The 16,321-nt window shown below is 34.4% G+C and overlaps 3 protein-coding genes and 1 long non-coding RNA gene across 4 annotated transcripts; 2 read left to right on the plus strand and 2 right to left on the minus strand.

The window, feature by feature from the left end:
- Window positions 1–44: 44 nt before the first annotated feature.
- LOC103861449 lies at window positions 45–1,100 on the minus strand. The gene has a single exon (XM_009139158.3). The coding sequence runs from the start codon at window positions 847–849 to the stop codon at window positions 259–261; it is 591 nt and encodes a 196-aa protein (XP_009137406.1). The 5' UTR covers window positions 850–1,100; the 3' UTR covers window positions 45–258.
- A 1,001-nt stretch (window positions 1,101–2,101) lies between these two features.
- Window positions 2,102–5,171, plus strand: LOC103861768. The gene is made up of 2 exons (XM_033288546.1): window positions 2,102–2,232; window positions 3,019–5,171. Exon 2 carries the CDS (start codon window positions 4,017–4,019, stop codon window positions 4,770–4,772), a length of 756 nt encoding a protein of 251 aa, XP_033144437.1. The 5' UTR covers window positions 2,102–2,232; window positions 3,019–4,016; the 3' UTR covers window positions 4,773–5,171.
- A 1,010-nt stretch (window positions 5,172–6,181) lies between these two features.
- Window positions 6,182–11,136, minus strand: LOC103861450. Its single transcript, XR_631544.3, has 2 exons — window positions 8,207–11,136; window positions 6,182–8,118 (listed from the first exon to the last, which is right to left on the minus strand). It is a non-coding gene; the product is annotated as an uncharacterized LOC103861450 (long non-coding RNA).
- Window positions 11,137–11,477: 341 nt separating this feature from the next.
- Window positions 11,478–15,361, plus strand: ARF9-2 (auxin response factor 9). Its single transcript, XM_033288543.1, has 14 exons — window positions 11,478–11,772; window positions 11,847–11,953; window positions 12,044–12,148; window positions 12,387–12,443; window positions 12,533–12,685; window positions 12,793–12,877; window positions 12,972–13,062; window positions 13,151–13,315; window positions 13,388–13,501; window positions 13,584–13,656; window positions 13,744–13,891; window positions 13,986–14,434; window positions 14,521–14,708; window positions 14,784–15,361. Exons 1-14 carry the CDS (start codon window positions 11,763–11,765, stop codon window positions 14,932–14,934), a joined length of 1,896 nt encoding a protein of 631 aa, XP_033144434.1. The 5' UTR covers window positions 11,478–11,762; the 3' UTR covers window positions 14,935–15,361.
- The last annotated feature ends 960 nt before the right edge of the window (window positions 15,362–16,321 follow it).

Raw genomic sequence — 16,321 nt, forward strand, 5'->3', positions numbered from 1 at the left:
TAGTCCAATTTGACACCGAAGTTAAACTTCATGCAAGTTGCAAGTCATAGTAAACAAACTCTAAAAGTACAATCTCATGCAAGTCAAAAGTAGCAAAATCTTGAAAGTACAAACCCTCATGTTACATTTTGAAGTACAAAATCTATGTATTTATATTTGCAGCTTTCTAACTTCAGGATTCAGACAAGAACCCAAGAAGGTTTTTTTACATGTGTTTTTTAAATAAACATTTTTTACATTGCTACAAAAAGTCTTGCATCAACAACGGACGGCCACGATCGATCCATCACTAGTAGAAATCGCAATCCTGCAACTTGATTTAGCTACAATTTGATGCGTGAACAAACCAAGAACACGAACCCGACCCGCCATCTCCAGCTTCGACTCTATCTCCACCGTAGACCCGACCCGACTATCCATATCCACTAACCCGGTTCCAAAACCACCAGCGGAGATTCGAGAAGCAGAGGCAGCTAGAGGAAACGACTCCACGGAGAAACTAGCTGCCATTCGCTTCGTTCGACCCGGTTCGATCTCACCAGCCGGTACGAAAATGAACCCGATCCGGTTACCGTAGTAGAAGAGCTGGATTCTGTTGTTGTAATGAGAGAACGCGGCGCGGTTAGGGTTTCTAACGATGGATAGCTGAGAGTATGTGAAGCTGACGGAGCTGTTGGCGACGGAGAAGGACGGGACCTTGACGTTTGTGACGGAGATCTCGGGATCTCTTGGTCTGAATACCGTGAGGTAGACGGTAACGGAGGCGATGATAAGGAAGACGATGAAGATGGCGGCGAGGGCGCATGAAGCGAGGTTTGTTTGGCTAGACGAAGAGTAAGGCTTCGCCATGTTGGAGAGGGATGTTTGTTTGGTAGCGATGTTTTAAGTGGTCTCTGGTAGGGATAAGAGTTTTAACTTTTTTTAAAAGGGAAAGCGAGCGGTGTAAAGCAAAAGGATATTTGTTTGGCCATGGGGATAACGTTACATTGAGGAAAAGTGATGTGGCCTAGCTAAGCATGGGAATTTTGCTAAATTTCTATACCGAACCGAATCCAAACCAGAAAACCTGATCTGTATGTCATTTGATATGTGAATATGATCAATTTACAAAGCAGATCGTTGTAAATTAAACATTTGAGCCACTATGAAGAACCTGATGCTATTGAATCAAGTTGTAATAGGTCACCTTGTGAGCTATGAAAGAAGAAGCCCTTCTACTTGACCAAGTAGACTCCAAAAATAAATTTCAACCAAATGTATATACCCTATGATATCTCTTCTGTGGCAGTTTAGGCAAAGATATTATATATCATCTGAACCTAATCCAAATGCATAGATATTTTCTTAAAAAAAAAAGAATTTAAGCACTCTTAAATAAATATTTGAAACTATGGTTTAATATCTGAAATGAGTATATACTAACTAAATAATTTCTTAAATATCCAATTTAATGTTTATTTTTGTTTGATCGATAATCACAAAATATTATTAGTTAAACTTGAAATGAATTCATGCGAGTTTCTTCTCCTTGGCCATTTTCTTATATCAATGCTTCATTGTTTAATTTCATGGGAATCATCTCTTAAAAAGCTCGTAGTTGAACCTTAGGATGGGTCGCCCGGTTTACCTTTGGTGAACACCGGTCGGCTTGCCCCTTCTGTCGGCGATACGCTCGTAGCCTTAACTGACACATTTTTTATTTTCAATCTCTGAAGTTTTGAGTTGTTACTTATTCAAAAGAAAGAAAACTCGGTCGAATACTTTTCTAAATTTGCTAACAATAGATTGAACCATAACTAGCCCTTAAGTAAGTTGAAAAATTCCGAAGAAATAGGTTTCTCAAGGGCCAAATGTTAGGTTCTTGTTTCAAACAACACAACAGAGCAGCAAGACCAATGCATGTTCTCTCTCTCCTTCATCTTCCCTTTTCTCTGTTTCTTGTGATACAAGTCATACAACCAACGATCTCTCCTCTCTCTCTCTCTCTCTCCATCTGTGTGTGTACACACGAGCACAGAGCAGAGATCTGCTAAGAGATGGCGAGGCGTGGCCATTGTTCCATGATATGCATGAGTGAGAACAATGGTTTCAGGTTTAGGATTGTCAGATTATCTGAAAAGGCTGATACCAATTCTAGAAGCGGCAGTTTCTTCCAGCGTTCTCTCGTCCTCTTACTATGGTGTTTCCTCTTCCTGGTGTACTCCAAGCTTGGACATAGCCATAATTATGGAGGTAAATGTTTTTTTCTTCTTAGTGTAGAGCCAAAAAGAAAATATATTTTATTATCATTTTCAGATTTTAATTAAGGAAAGTTTAATCTATGTGTTTATCATTAAATTTCAGTATTCTAAAATACGGACTATGCGGTGTTTAGAAGCTATACACTTAAGCCCTAACTATGTACATAACATCCCTAGTTATGATACTGCTAAGTAGCAGCCTCATGATTTTCATTACTTTGCTGCTCTCTTAGTTAGTGTAGGAGTTAGGGTTAGATTATTTATAGCACTGCCTTGCTGTTCAAGTCTTGTAGCCCTAGGATTAGGAATAGAAAGTTATTTCTATTGACTATATTTTGCAAACGGAAAAACTTTGTTTTTTCTATGATTTATATAGGTTCAACAAAAAGAAAACTATATATTATTATCTCTAAGTAATTACTGATCATCGTGGTTGATCAATCATCCTTGTGAATTATTAGTCTGCTTTATTATAGTTTCACAAATTTAGATAAAATCAATAATATATAGAAAAGTTCATACATATAGATTGTATGTTGAACTTTGATTTGTGATATCTTATTTATATTTATTTCTATTTTCGTTTGATGTAAAACAAAATTTGAGAAAAACCGTCGTCAAAAGGATGAATTGTTATAAATAATCGTGTTTAGTTTTAGTTGTGTCTTGTTAATGAGATTTGAGATCCAAATACAAACATTTTTTTTAAATACAAAAAATTGTTATACCAATAAAATTGATGGTGGCATGTACAATGGCGTTGTATAATGGCAAATAGATCCAAGACGATGGGATTCCAAGATTTGGATCTCCGAATCTGACGGACTGAAAAGACTACTCAAAAGATCCTACGGCTAGGAGAATCTCATAGAGTAAGTCAAATAAAGTCAACATCATTTGGGGGAAAACGTGAGGGACGAAGATCCCACTTATTCCGGAAGTTTTTCTATTGTAGTCCATCCAATAAATCAATACAATGATTAGTTTACTAAATATAAAAATAAGAACAGCGACGACCAATAACATTTCTCTCTATATGTTTATTTATCCGGCTTGCTTGAATCCATATAAGAAAAGTGGTCCCTCGCTTTTCAATTTGCAATACATTTTCACCAGTTGGTTATTCAGTTTGGCTATAAAATATTTAATTATTTTTAAATCTGTCAATAATAGATGTATATATATATATATTATGTTACATCACCAGTAAATAATATTATAACTTTATGAAGCATCTGATCTAAGCTAAAAGAAACGGTAATATACGAGTAGTTTACAGTGGTTTACAGTGGGTTCCCCAGTAGTATACTCTAGGGGACAAGCTTTCACGTGGAATCCAAATGGAAAAGCTTCTTTAGTTTCTAGCATTTTCGAAATTTATATGCTTTTTTTTTTAACACTAGACGGTAATTATCTGATTTGATGTCTTGATTTATTGTTGATGTAGCAGAATAGTATAATATTTGATTAAAAAAAAAACAAAATGAAAGAAAGAACTGGTACGTATTATTAACCCCCTTATATTTCTTCTTAAAATCCATATTAAAACGAATCCTGGAACATAGATATCTGGCTAATCTATCTAAACCTGTTGTTTTTATAAATAAGCTATTTAATAGTATATGATATGTATATGCATCTAACAACTTAGAAAGTGATAATGATGCTCTCTAGTTCAGGTCCAACATATTACGCTGGGAATGTGTTTAAGTTAAGCCTTCCTCAGATTTCAAATATTTATCCATCATAAGATGTTTCTTTTGTGATGAAAAGACCATGGTTTGGAAACACGGAGAAGTAGAGAACATTCCCCTAGCGCCCTTCAAGTCGACTACAGCCCTAGTCAACTCGGACTCCATTCAACATGCTCTCACTCTAGCCCCGGCGCTTGTTTGTCTACCACCGACGGGTATCACAACTGACCTCTTCTCTTGGTTATGCTGGAACCTATGGACGGCTCGAAACCGTCTCATCTTTGAAAACAGAGTGACCTCACACGCTGCAGTCGTCACCAACGCGCTTGTCAATGCCAGGGAATGGAACCAGGCCCAGAAGATCCCCAGCCCCCCGGGACCAACACCAACATCAGCTCCCCTATATCACGCGCCACTTCCCCCTGATACCTCGCTTTGCAACTCGGATGCGTCGTGGTCACAGCAATCCTTGCAGGCGGGTCTAGGCTGGATTCTCGTTAACGAAACACTACCACAGGCCCTCTTCGGATCCTCATGCTGCAACTACGTCACCTCCCCCTTCCTAGCAGAAGCACTTGCGATCAGGGAATGTCTCCGAGCTGCCCGAACAGCTCAAGTTACCAAAGTCTGGATGCGTTCCGACTCTCAATCGCTCATCAGAGCCATCAACTCGAAAACCTATCCAATGGAGCTCTTTGGGGTTCTTATGGATATCGAGCTTCTATCGTCTACTTTTGGTTTTATCTTGTTTACTTTCATCCCAAGAGCTCAGAACTCTGGAGCTGATTCTCTAGCAAAATCAGCTCTTTGTAACAGCTCCTCTGCTTTGTTGAACTGATTTCCCCTTTATTAATGAAGTTTGTGTGTTGTTCAAAAAAAAAAAAAAGAGAACATTCCCCAATCTAGATGACTAGATGTTGTTCTATAAAAACAGAGAAGTTTTTTTTTTTGAAACACTATAAAAACAGAGAAAAATCATCTAATTTGTTCTATAAAAGTAAAAAACTTAGTGGTCAACTTAAATTTCATGTAAACTGTGATATCAATACTATTAAAACAGAAGCAATTTTTATCTACTTACAAATAGTCTAGGTTAGACCATTATATTTAATTATATTTCATATTATTTCTATTCATATCTAATTTAATTATTAAATATACATCATACCTAAAATTAAGGAACTAACTAACTAATCTGTTATCTTTTAAACTAATGAATTTAATTTATATTAATTCGAAATTTAAATAACTATTCAATTATATTTTAGTTATTAATGTAATAAATACTTATATATATATATATATATATTCATTTGTATATATACAACTATATATTAATCCAAATGCAAAAAAAAAAACAAATTGTTCAAAAGCCTCACCAAATACATAAAAATATAATTTTATAGTTAAGAGTATTAAATATATATATGTTAAAATAAATATTAATAGTAATTATACGATGAAACATGTTACTGTTGATAGGTTTATGAATGTATTTTTTACGGGTTACTGAAAGAGACATGCAACATATATATCAAATATAAACTTATTGAAAAAAATATTAACAAAAATATATCATAAAACATTACATTAACATGAATCGATGCCAGAGAGTAAGGGTTAATATTTTAATTATTTAAAAATATATATATAAATTATAAAAATTAAGAACTAAATATAATAAAAATATATATCAAAATAAAATAATAAATATTTACATTTCTAATGCGAATAATGAAATTAGCTTTTAAATTTAAAATAAGCCATAGACAAAAAAATCAAAAAGTATCTAATAACATGTGAATAACAAAAGTAAACTAACTAAATAAATAAATAATTTTTTTTTGCAAACGTAAATCATTAATTTTTAATAGACGTATACACATTATTGATACTCAAATCTATTTCATTTTTAGTATGCATCCTCTCAAATATTGATCCATTAACAAGATGAAATTTTAGTTGGACTAAAATTGTATTTAAATTGGAATATCACTTTCATAATATATATTCACTATTCATCTGAACATTCATGAATATATATTATAATACTCTAAATATAATAATAAATCAAACCGAAATATATATTGGGTCATCTACCAGCTCAACCGATAACCAGATCTCGGGTTTTAGCGGTTGTTACGGGGTTTAAAGAATTTTTAAATAACAGTTTTTTTTTAAAACTAAAATGAATTACATATGAGCCACCGAATTTACCAATTTTACTGCGGATCGGGTCGGGTTTCAAAACACTGAATATAATGTTCCATTTGTAATATCTAAGTGTAGATACAATTAAAATACAAATTTATATCAAATAAACTTGGAATGTTTCGAAAATGATCCCGCGCTCAAAGCGCGGGTCAAAATCTAGTCATTTCATTATTTGTCATTCTTCTCACAGTAGGCATGCAACATGAATTAAATTGCGATTAGAACGTACAATACATTATATAATGTGTAGATATACATTAGGCCAATAAACCTGATGTCAAAAGATATATATATATATATATATATATATATATATATATATATATATATATATATATATATATATATATATATAGGCCATGAAACATTCAAATAGTTGGTCTCCACATGGGTGCGCAAACTCTATCTTTGTCCAGCCAATCATAGTACTATGTATCTTTTGCTATTTCCTCTCTTTATTCCTTTTATTTGATTTTATTCATTACATTTATATGCTGAGTTTTAAAATCTTAAATCAAAATTATTTCCATGTTCACAGATAAACATGTAGCTAATGTATGAAATATTACATATTTCGGAACATTTGATTTTACAATATAAATCTAGTTATCGGTAGTGTTGTTGCTCACACGTATAAAACTTATTAAATTATTGTTTATATTTAGTTCCGGTTTTCTATTCGAATCGGCATCTTAGAATCCTCGTTTATATATTGACTACACATTTGATTCAAATAAATGAATAAATGACTAAACATTTCATGGCGAGATTGCTTGATCAACTACGATATTATCAATATGAAAATTAAGCAAGATTTTAATCATCTAATAATCCGAAATGTGACCCTTGGCCCTTAAGAGGGTGCTAAAGGACACTTTGATTAAATAACATAAGTTTTAAAAATACACACACACGAGCATCTATGACTATACATAATATAAAGTACTATCCATTATAAAAAATTACAGGTGTCAAGCAATAAAGATACTTATACAAAATTCTTTTCCCAACCATTGTGGCGCAATAATGACTAGTGTAAAGACAATCATTCACACAAAACCATACGTTGATTGGTAATTTCTCGTCTTTTTGTACCATTTTATGATCTATAAGACTATAATACTCCTAATTATATTTTTAATTTGGTTGGGGATTATAAGGCCAAATTATTTATAGATGTTTAAACCCTAATTATCCTTCCACTATCGTCCTCTTTGGGTACGTATAAAACCTACTATACCATTCCTGTTGCGTGGCCACTTGTAGAACATATATAATTAATTTGTTAAATTTCTAACTATACAAAAGTTTTCAAGTTTTATTGTGTGATAATAATAGATTGACATCATGATTCATGCTAAGCTCGACCGAAAATGTGTGTTATCTATATATAAAACGCGGTAACAAAACGGTGAATAATATAATAACACGTGGGCACCTAATCCGTATACAGAGAAACTCGTAACTCTCTACTTCTCATAGAGTTCCCAAAGAGAGGGACGCCTTCAATTCTGCCAGAGAACAACCCTTATCCAAATCAACGATCTTCCAAATACGTATTGCTGTGAATTGGATGATATTTGCCAAATTGCCATGAACTCAAGTCAAAACCAAAATAAGAAAGGAAAAATCACAATTTAGATAAATATAAATTGTCTGTGTTTTTTTATTAGTCTTGTGAATGATGAATACGTAATCAAAACCATATATGCGTCCGTCAAAAAAATTTAGTTATCTTGTAATAATGAATCATAACCACAAATTGTCGATATGCAAGAGAAATAGCTTAATAATTAACAAAGCATATTGAACAAATCAACTAGCAAATTTAGCAAAAACTCAAATATTTATATTACACGCTAAACTTATAGATTTAAAAAGCAAATTTTTTTGATTCCTGCTCCGTTGTTCCCTGATTCTCAAATTAAGATGAAACTCTTCCTTTGAGCATATTCCATGTTTCCAGCTCTCTGTGAGGAAACATCAGTGTTTTTCTGCTACTTGTTTTTTTTCTTTAATAGAGTTGAAAGCATCAAAGAGGTATATGTGGAATCTTACCTTTTTTTTCTTAGGAGATTCATTGACTTGTTGTTCCAGAAATTAACTTCTTACCGATGAATCACCAAGTCAATGCTAGTGATTTTGGAGATAAATAAAAAAAAACAATGATATGCATTTCTATTTCTAATTTCCCCGAGACCAGCAAATTAAATCGCCAAATAAAGAAGTCATTTACGAAAATTTCTACAAAACATATGATAAGTTGAAATCGTCAAGGCTTTGAATAAGTAGCATGCACTATACTAAAGATAAACTATATCGGCTGACTATAGGGTTAAAACCGAAGCAATTAATACAAATAGATGAATGATGGAGTTCATCTTATAAATCTATAAGGGGGTGTTAGTGGGACTTAGATTTCTATAGAGTTTGTTGATTTTAAAAGTTGAGAGATTTGTTAAATTTGGAAAGAGATGTAGAGAATTTTGTATATTGTGAAAATCTATGAAAATAAAGTAATGTAATGATTCTAAGAATTCAAGGTAAACATGTAGTATTCTCAAAATCTTAATTTGTGAGTTAAAATGATAAGAATTCAACTTCCAATAACATTTACTTTAATAGATTTGTAGAATCATTAAAATCTAAACTTTTTGAATAACAAATGATTTTGTATAGAGTCATAGAATCATCAAACCAATAACAATAGATTTCAATAAGAATATGAGAATCTATAAACCAATAACACTAGACTTAGAAATTCTAAGACTCATTATAAATCTCATCCCCACTAACACCCCCTAATACTACCAAAGTTGAACCAAAACTCAAAAAATGAATTGCGCTCATTTGGGACCAAAATTGTGGCAGTTATATTATAACGTATGATTTCTTAGGAGGACCGAGGAAATCTGTTAATATTCTTTTTTTTACATTTTCTTACTAAACATTTGAGATTCGTTTGAACAAGCTCTAAGCATATACGGGGACAAGATACCAAGTTAATATTAGAAAATATAGAATACAATAGTCTAAAATCAGAAAGAGAAAATCCGGAAGATGGTGGTGGTGGGTTCGAAGCTATCTTGTTTATTTATATCCTTAAAGGGAGCAGAAGTTGTCAAAAATACGTCATAGGTGACGTTTTCTGCCATATTTAACTATATTTTAAACACGATTAATTCAGAACTAAACAATAAAGTAAGTAATTTATTGGTAAAACTAAAAGATGGACCACGGAGTATAGACTTTTAATCTTTCTAATATTTCATCTTATTATATATTGTTTGGCATTATTCATCGCCAAATGAATGACTACATCGATAATAGTTTTTGTTAGAAAAAAAAAATTATTGATCATTTAAAGAACCCAGTTATATTAATACAAACTCCATACAATACGATACTAGAGATGGTGCAAATGTTTGGAAAATAAAGTTATCTGACAGATATTGTATTGAGATTACTATAAGATTGGTGGGTAAAAAGAAAATATAGAAAATCTATTTATGGATTTGTGATTCTTTCATCTACTGACTACCCTTACATCATCTATTACATCGATATTGTCCATATCTATTTTAGAAAAACAAAAGAATTGTCCATAGTGATTGGTTATACCGTGGCGTTAGATGGTAGTTAATCATCTAATGTTACATCAGCTAGTACATCATATCTATTGTCCATAACTATTTTTAAAAACAAAAGAATTGTCCATAGTTATTGATTAGACAGTGGAGTTATATAGTAGTTAATCATCTAATGTCACTACTCTTGCCATGTCTATGATCGAACTCCATATGTGAAGATGCAAATCTGGTTTAAAATTCCACTAAATTAACAATACAAAAAAAACAGATCATAAAAAAAAATGGAAATTACGCGCGTAAACCAGTGTGGCGGGTAAGTTGGTTAAACCGTGAAAAAGAGACCAAACACTTCCCACATGCTTCATGTTGGTCCCACTTTAGTGGCACAAATGCAATTTACCTAAAGTACGAGGTCAAACCTGATTCTGCTTTCCTAGCCATTCTTGTTGCCTGGCGTTGGAGCAGACGGCGAAAGTGACGGAATCCAAACGATGACGGCTTTTAACTCTTCTCCTGATCGACTTTCGTAACCGCAACGGCACGGGCACGCGCTTTCACGCCCCATACCATCCTTTAAAAGCCAACATATTTATGACTTATCCAGTAATTAATACTCCCTCCGTTTTTTAATATAAGTCGTTTTAGAGAAAAAATTTTGTTCCAAATTATATGTCTTTTTCGGTTTTCTATATAAAATTTATTAATAATTAATGTTGTATAACCAATGGTAATATATCTTCTATTTTTCTATTGGTTGAATTGTGGTTAGGTAAATAATTAATGATGTTTTTGTTTAGAAAATATAAGAAATTAATGGTTTTCTTAATCTACGTGCATAGCTGTAAAACGACTTATATTAAAAAACGGAGGGAGTATACTTCATCCACGAACGCAAATTGTTTTGTACGTTCAGAAAAGTAAAAAATTAAGTTTAATTATTATATGCCTATAAAGTCTGCTTTAGTTACTACTAAAATACCATATAAATAAAATTTCCTAGTGTTTATCAAGATTGATGAAGAATTTATTATTTACTTTGGTTAGAAAAAAATAATTATACCTACAAAGTCTGCTGATTATTTGAATCTTAACTTCCATCAAAATGTTGCACTAACTAAATTTTTTTTAGAAGAATACATAATACTATTTTATATACAAATTTATTATTTATATTGGTTAAATTGTCAGATACATAGTCATAGACTTTAAGTGTATGGTATTTTTGAAGTAAATGTTTACTCCAAATTTTTGTTTACTCCAAATTCAGCCGAAATCATGCCAGTCAAAGAAAATTGTTTTTTTGCCTATTTACTATATTTACTGTAGAAAAAGAGAAAAATACACTTTAAAAGTTACTCTAATATTTGAAAGAGAAATATAATTTACTCTCTATTCCACTCTCTTACATTGAGTCATCTCTTTTTTCTTTCCTCTTAGTTTCACCTCTTTGTGTTCAAAAAAAAAAGTTTCACCTCTTTATTTACTCCCATTTCTTCTGATTTTTGTTAGTCACTCACAACCATATTAAACACATTTTTTCTCGCAGATTTACAGTTGGTTGTACAATAATTAATTATATTGGCATTATACAAAAGAAGAGAATCGAAAAGGTTTGTAGAAAATATTAAAATGAATAAAAAGTAAGAATAGTTTTTTAGGTAGAGAGACAGAGGAAACGGGGATAAAAGGCAGCAGCAAGGAAGGTGTGAGTCGTAGTAAGTCGAAACATAAGAAGACGCGCTTCCTAAACGGGGTTCTTGAGAGACACAGAAAAAAGATTCCCTTTTTTTTCTTCCGTAACGGCGTTGTTTGGTACAGGGGGAGGCGATTCATTAAACCGGGCTTAGCGGGAGATTTACTTACAGTTACAGAGATAGTGATTTGGTTGCCTTACGATTCAGATCTCGCCAAACGGAATCCAAGGCTCGTACTATTAGATTCGCATTTAGATCAAATATAATCGTGCGTGTGTGCGTGGTGATTGAGAGAAGCTTAAATTTGGTTAAGTAAAAAGCTAAGAGCTAATGACGACAGGTATGTAAGTTACTTTCGATTTTTGAATTTTCCCGGCGACGGTTTCTGAGAAATTGGCGGTTGAACAAACACAGGAGAGCATATGTACGGAGAGCTGTGGAAGCTATGCGCGGGACCTGTGGTGGATGTACCTCAAGCTGCGGAAAGAGTCTTTTACTTTCCTCAAGGTCACATGGAGCAAGTGAGGCTTAGGATTTGAGAAAAAGTTTGATCTGATAACGATTTTGATTTTGATTTTTGATTTTTGATTTTTGATTTTTGATTTGTTCAGCTGGAAGCGTCAACGCAACAGGACTTGAACGCGGTGAAACCGACGAAACCGCTTTTCGATCTTCCTCCGAAGATTCTCTGCAGAGTTATGGACGTTCGTCTTCAGGTTTGTTTCTCTTTGGCGTGTGTGATTACACATCAAGTTTCGGTTGACCTTGATTAGCTTCTTATGTGGAATATTTGTTGCGGGGGGCTTTTGAGTTGACTTAAGATTAGATGATTCATTTGTCTTCTTCTTGGAAATGACCTTTTTTTTTTAGTTAACAATGATTTAGATTGAAAGCTAGAGAGAGTTTCGGATCTTGTTTGACTTAATGCAAGTTTTGATTCTTGATTTATTTTAGGCGGAGAAAGATACGGATGAGGTATATGCTCAGATTATGTTGATGCCTGAAGGAACAGTGAGTGTGACTCAATTCACTTTTTGTTTTCTTTTGAATTGTTGCAACTCTCTTACATCCAATGAGTGCTAATTTATAAACTGCATCAGGTTGATGAACCTATGAGTCCTGATCCTTCTCCTCCCGAGTCACAAAGGCCAAAGGTTCACTCTTTCAGCAAGGTTTTGACTGCGTCTGATACAAGCACGCATGGTGGCTTCTCTGTCCTTAGGAAACATGCTACAGAGTGCCTTCCCCCGCTGGTAACTAGGACACTCTTTGTGTTTAGTTTCGGGCTCACATGGCTTCAGCATTAGACTTAGATTTCATCATTGCAACGTCAATCTCATTTGTTGTTGTGTTCCTTTAGGATATGACTCAGCAAACTCCGACCCAGGAGTTAGTAGCCGAAGATGTGCACGGCTATCAGTGGAAATTCAAGCATATTTTTAGAGGTGATGAATCCATTACTATGACAAAATACACACTCATGTGACAAACAAGGTTTTGTGATTACTGATCGTGTGTTACTTGAAACCTGTTATACAGGTCAACCACGGAGGCATCTTTTGACCACAGGGTGGAGCACCTTTGTTACAGCCAAGAGATTGGTAGCTGGGGACACCTTTGTGTTCCTGAGGTATAACGTCACACTGCTATGTTTCTTTTGCTTTTCCAAAAGTGGAGTTTGAATTTTGACATTTTCCAAACTATTTTATAATGTCCAGAGGGGAGAATGGAGAGTTGCGGGTTGGAGTCAGACGTGCTAATCGTCAACAGACCAATATGCCTTCATCCGTCATATCAAGTCATAGCATGCATCTGGGAGTGCTTGCTACTGCATGTCATGCTACTCAAACCCGATCTATGTTCACCGTTTACTATAAACCAAGGTATACATTTATTACTCATCTTGAATGATTTCTTCGAAACTCTGCTTAATGATTTATTCTTGGTCTGAACAGAACAAGCCAATTCATCATTAGCTTGAACAAATATCTGGAAGCCATGAGCAACAAGTTCTCTGTAGGAATAAGATTTAAGATGAGGTTTGAGGGAGAGGATTCCCCTGAAAGAAGGTAATCTAATTTTTTTTTTTTATCTTTGTCTTTTTTTGCCCTGCAAAAGCTGTTCTCTAAACAAATATTTTTCTATTCAAAGATTTTCTGGCACGGTTGTTGGTGTTAAAGACTGCTCCACTCACTGGAAAGACTCAAATTGGCGATGCCTAGAAGTAAAATTCATCCCCTTGTATACATGCTTACATAGAATGTTTCTAAAGAGTAAAAACTCAATTAGTCTGCTATATATATTTGTGTAGGTCCACTGGGATGAGCCTGCATCGATTTCAAGACCGGATAAGGTTTCACCATGGGAGATCGAGCCGTTTGTAACTTCGGAAAATGTTCCTCACTCAGTTATGCCAAAGAACAAAAGGCCGCGTCATTATAGTGAAGTATCTGCACTTGGTAAGGCAAAGTCTAATCGTCATTTTTTCCTTGCAGTTACATAGCTCTCAAGCTTCCTATAGCTACATATCTCACTCACACATCATGTCTTTAGATGTAGGCAAAACAGCTTCAAACCTTTGGAGTTCTGCACTGACGCAGTCCCATGAGTTTGCACAATCGTGCATCACCTCACAGAGGAATTCTCCTCAGCAATGTTATCGTGATGCGACTGAAGATGCTAAAAACTCTGATTGGTCAGCCAGCCCTTACTCTGCAACACTGAACAACCAAATGGTTTTCCCAGTCGAGCAGAAGAAACCCGAGACTACCGCTAGTTATAGATTATTCGGAATTGATCTGTTGAGCTCCTCTATACCTGCTACCGAGGAGAAAACTGCACCGACGCTACCAATAAACATAACCAAACCAACTCCAGACAGCAACTCAGACCCAAAATCAGAGGTCTCAAAATTATCAGAGGAGAAAAAGCAGGAACCTGCGCAGGCGTCATCAAAAGAGGTCCAAAGCAAGGAAATCAGTTCTACGAGAAGCCGTACCAAGGTATGTTATGAACACTTTTTTATGCACATAAAACACACATACCTCCTCTTTTTATATAATAATCTTAGATATTTATATGAACACAGGTGCAAATGCAAGGCGTACCGGTGGGCAGGGCTGTGGATTTGACAGTACTAAATGGGTACAGTGAGCTTATAGACGACCTTGAGAAGCTGTTTGACATAGAAGGCGAGCTGAAAAGTCGGAATCAATGGGAAATAGTGTTCACAGACGATGAGGGAGATATGATGCTCGTCGGTGATGATCCATGGCCGTAAGTTACAACTCTCTTATTTTGTTCAATAGATTCACTACCAAAAAAACTCATATCTTTTTATTGTGGTTACAGTGAGTTCTGCAACATGGTGAAGAGAATATTCATATGGTCAAAAGAGGAAGTGAAGAAGATGACGCCCGGGAACCAACTCCGGAAACTGTTAACGGAAGTTGACACAACATTAACAACAACAATCTCTAAAACAGAGAATCATTCCAACTAATCTCTTTCTCCTTAGCTGCTTTGTCTTGTTCTGTCAGTGTTTTATGGGGAGGGAAGATCAAAAGTGGCTTAAACAAGAGACCACGTCTTGTCGCAAGAAAAGTAAAGGCTTAAAAAAATGGCTCGTTTTTTTTTGGGGAGCTTCTTGTGGAGAAAGAGGGCTTATGAGGAGAGAGTTCTCTTCTATGGGTAGGCTTCTTCTGTAAGTTCTTATTCTTTTTTCTTAATACGAACTTGTGTGTGTAAGAGATAGGAAGATGTAACGAACAGAGAAGGAGAAAATAAGATTGTGAATTATGTAAGAGGGTTATCATCCTCATGGCTCGTGTAAGCCTTCTTTTCCTTTGTATGCTCATTAGTTTTTGTTACTTTTCATGTACATATATGTTGTCAGAACAAAGCTTCAAACACGTTTTCTCCTTTTACTACATCAGTATGGTACTTATCACTAGAGGCGTAGTCAGTTAGCAAAAGCTTCCCAACCATCTGAACTGTCAATTAGATCCAAATAATAAATTAGGTTTGTCAAATAAATTGTTAATGTAATATCTATATCCAAATGGGTATATTGTCCAAATAGACATTTTTATCTGTACATTGATGACTTTCCTCTAAATCGATTTTAAGATAACATTTAAAGTATTTTGAACCATCAATGACTACATGGTGTAGTTCAGTCCGGGAACAAAATGTGCTTAGCCCATTTAAACCAGCTTCGTAGTGTGTCCATGAACGGCTCATTGTTTTGAAGGCGTAATATACATCCATGGACTATCCCTCCCATATGAAATCCTTGATCACCGGACAGTGCTCGTTGTTCTTGGAGGGTAAGGAGTTTGTTACGGCTAAACCAGTTCTTTTGCAGATTCTCAGATGTGAAGTAAAGAATGACAACAAAGAGTCCAAGAGTTATAGGGCCTTTAATTGTTGTTTGGGGTGAATCTGGTTCATCTTAGTGTAGGATGCAAAAGGAATGAGTGTTTCTTTACAAAGCAAGAATTTCTAAAGCGGCAAGGAACGGGCGTTGGTATCTGCATGAGGCTAAGATCAGACTCATCTGGAGATACCCTTCAGGTACGTAGACGACTTTGCTCTCCTCCAAAGAAACTTCAAAAAAAACGAAGAATGTTTTCTCTCACTTTTTCTTGGTCAAAACAATTTGCTTTAAAGAAATTTTCCCTTGTTTTTCTCAGTAAATGTATCATATAAACACAGTTAACATTTCATAAATATCTCTTATATGTAATATATACAACTATTATACAAGAATGTGAGCATGGCCGATCCTGAGATTCAAGAGGTTATAATCGATTTATTAAAAATTTCAACTAATTTTTTTTTTATAAATTTGAAGCGTAAAATGTTTTCTTGAATGTCTGTAGTTTTTT

This window comes from Brassica rapa, chromosome A03 (assembly GCF_000309985.2).
Source record: "Brassica rapa cultivar Chiifu-401-42 chromosome A03, CAAS_Brap_v3.01, whole genome shotgun sequence".
In the NCBI taxonomy this organism is placed as follows: Eukaryota; Viridiplantae; Streptophyta; class Magnoliopsida; order Brassicales; family Brassicaceae; genus Brassica; species Brassica rapa.

Bases quoted from the DNA above. Each gene is read 5' to 3' on its own strand.
- LOC103861449 (XM_009139158.3), bottom strand. From the start codon at position 849: ATGGCGAAGCCTTACTCTTCGTCTAGCCAAACAAACCTCGCTTCATGC.
- LOC103861768 (XM_033288546.1), top strand. From the start codon at position 4,017: ATGGTTTGGAAACACGGAGAAGTAGAGAACATTCCCCTAGCGCCCTTC.
- ARF9-2 (XM_033288543.1), top strand. The intron at 11,954-12,043 runs GTGAGGCTTAGG...TGATTTGTTCAG, and splicing joins CTCAAGGTCACATGGAGCAA to CTGGAAGCGTCAACGCAACA. The intron at 14,709-14,783 runs GTAAGTTACAAC...TTGTGGTTACAG, and splicing joins GTCGGTGATGATCCATGGCC to TGAGTTCTGCAACATGGTGA.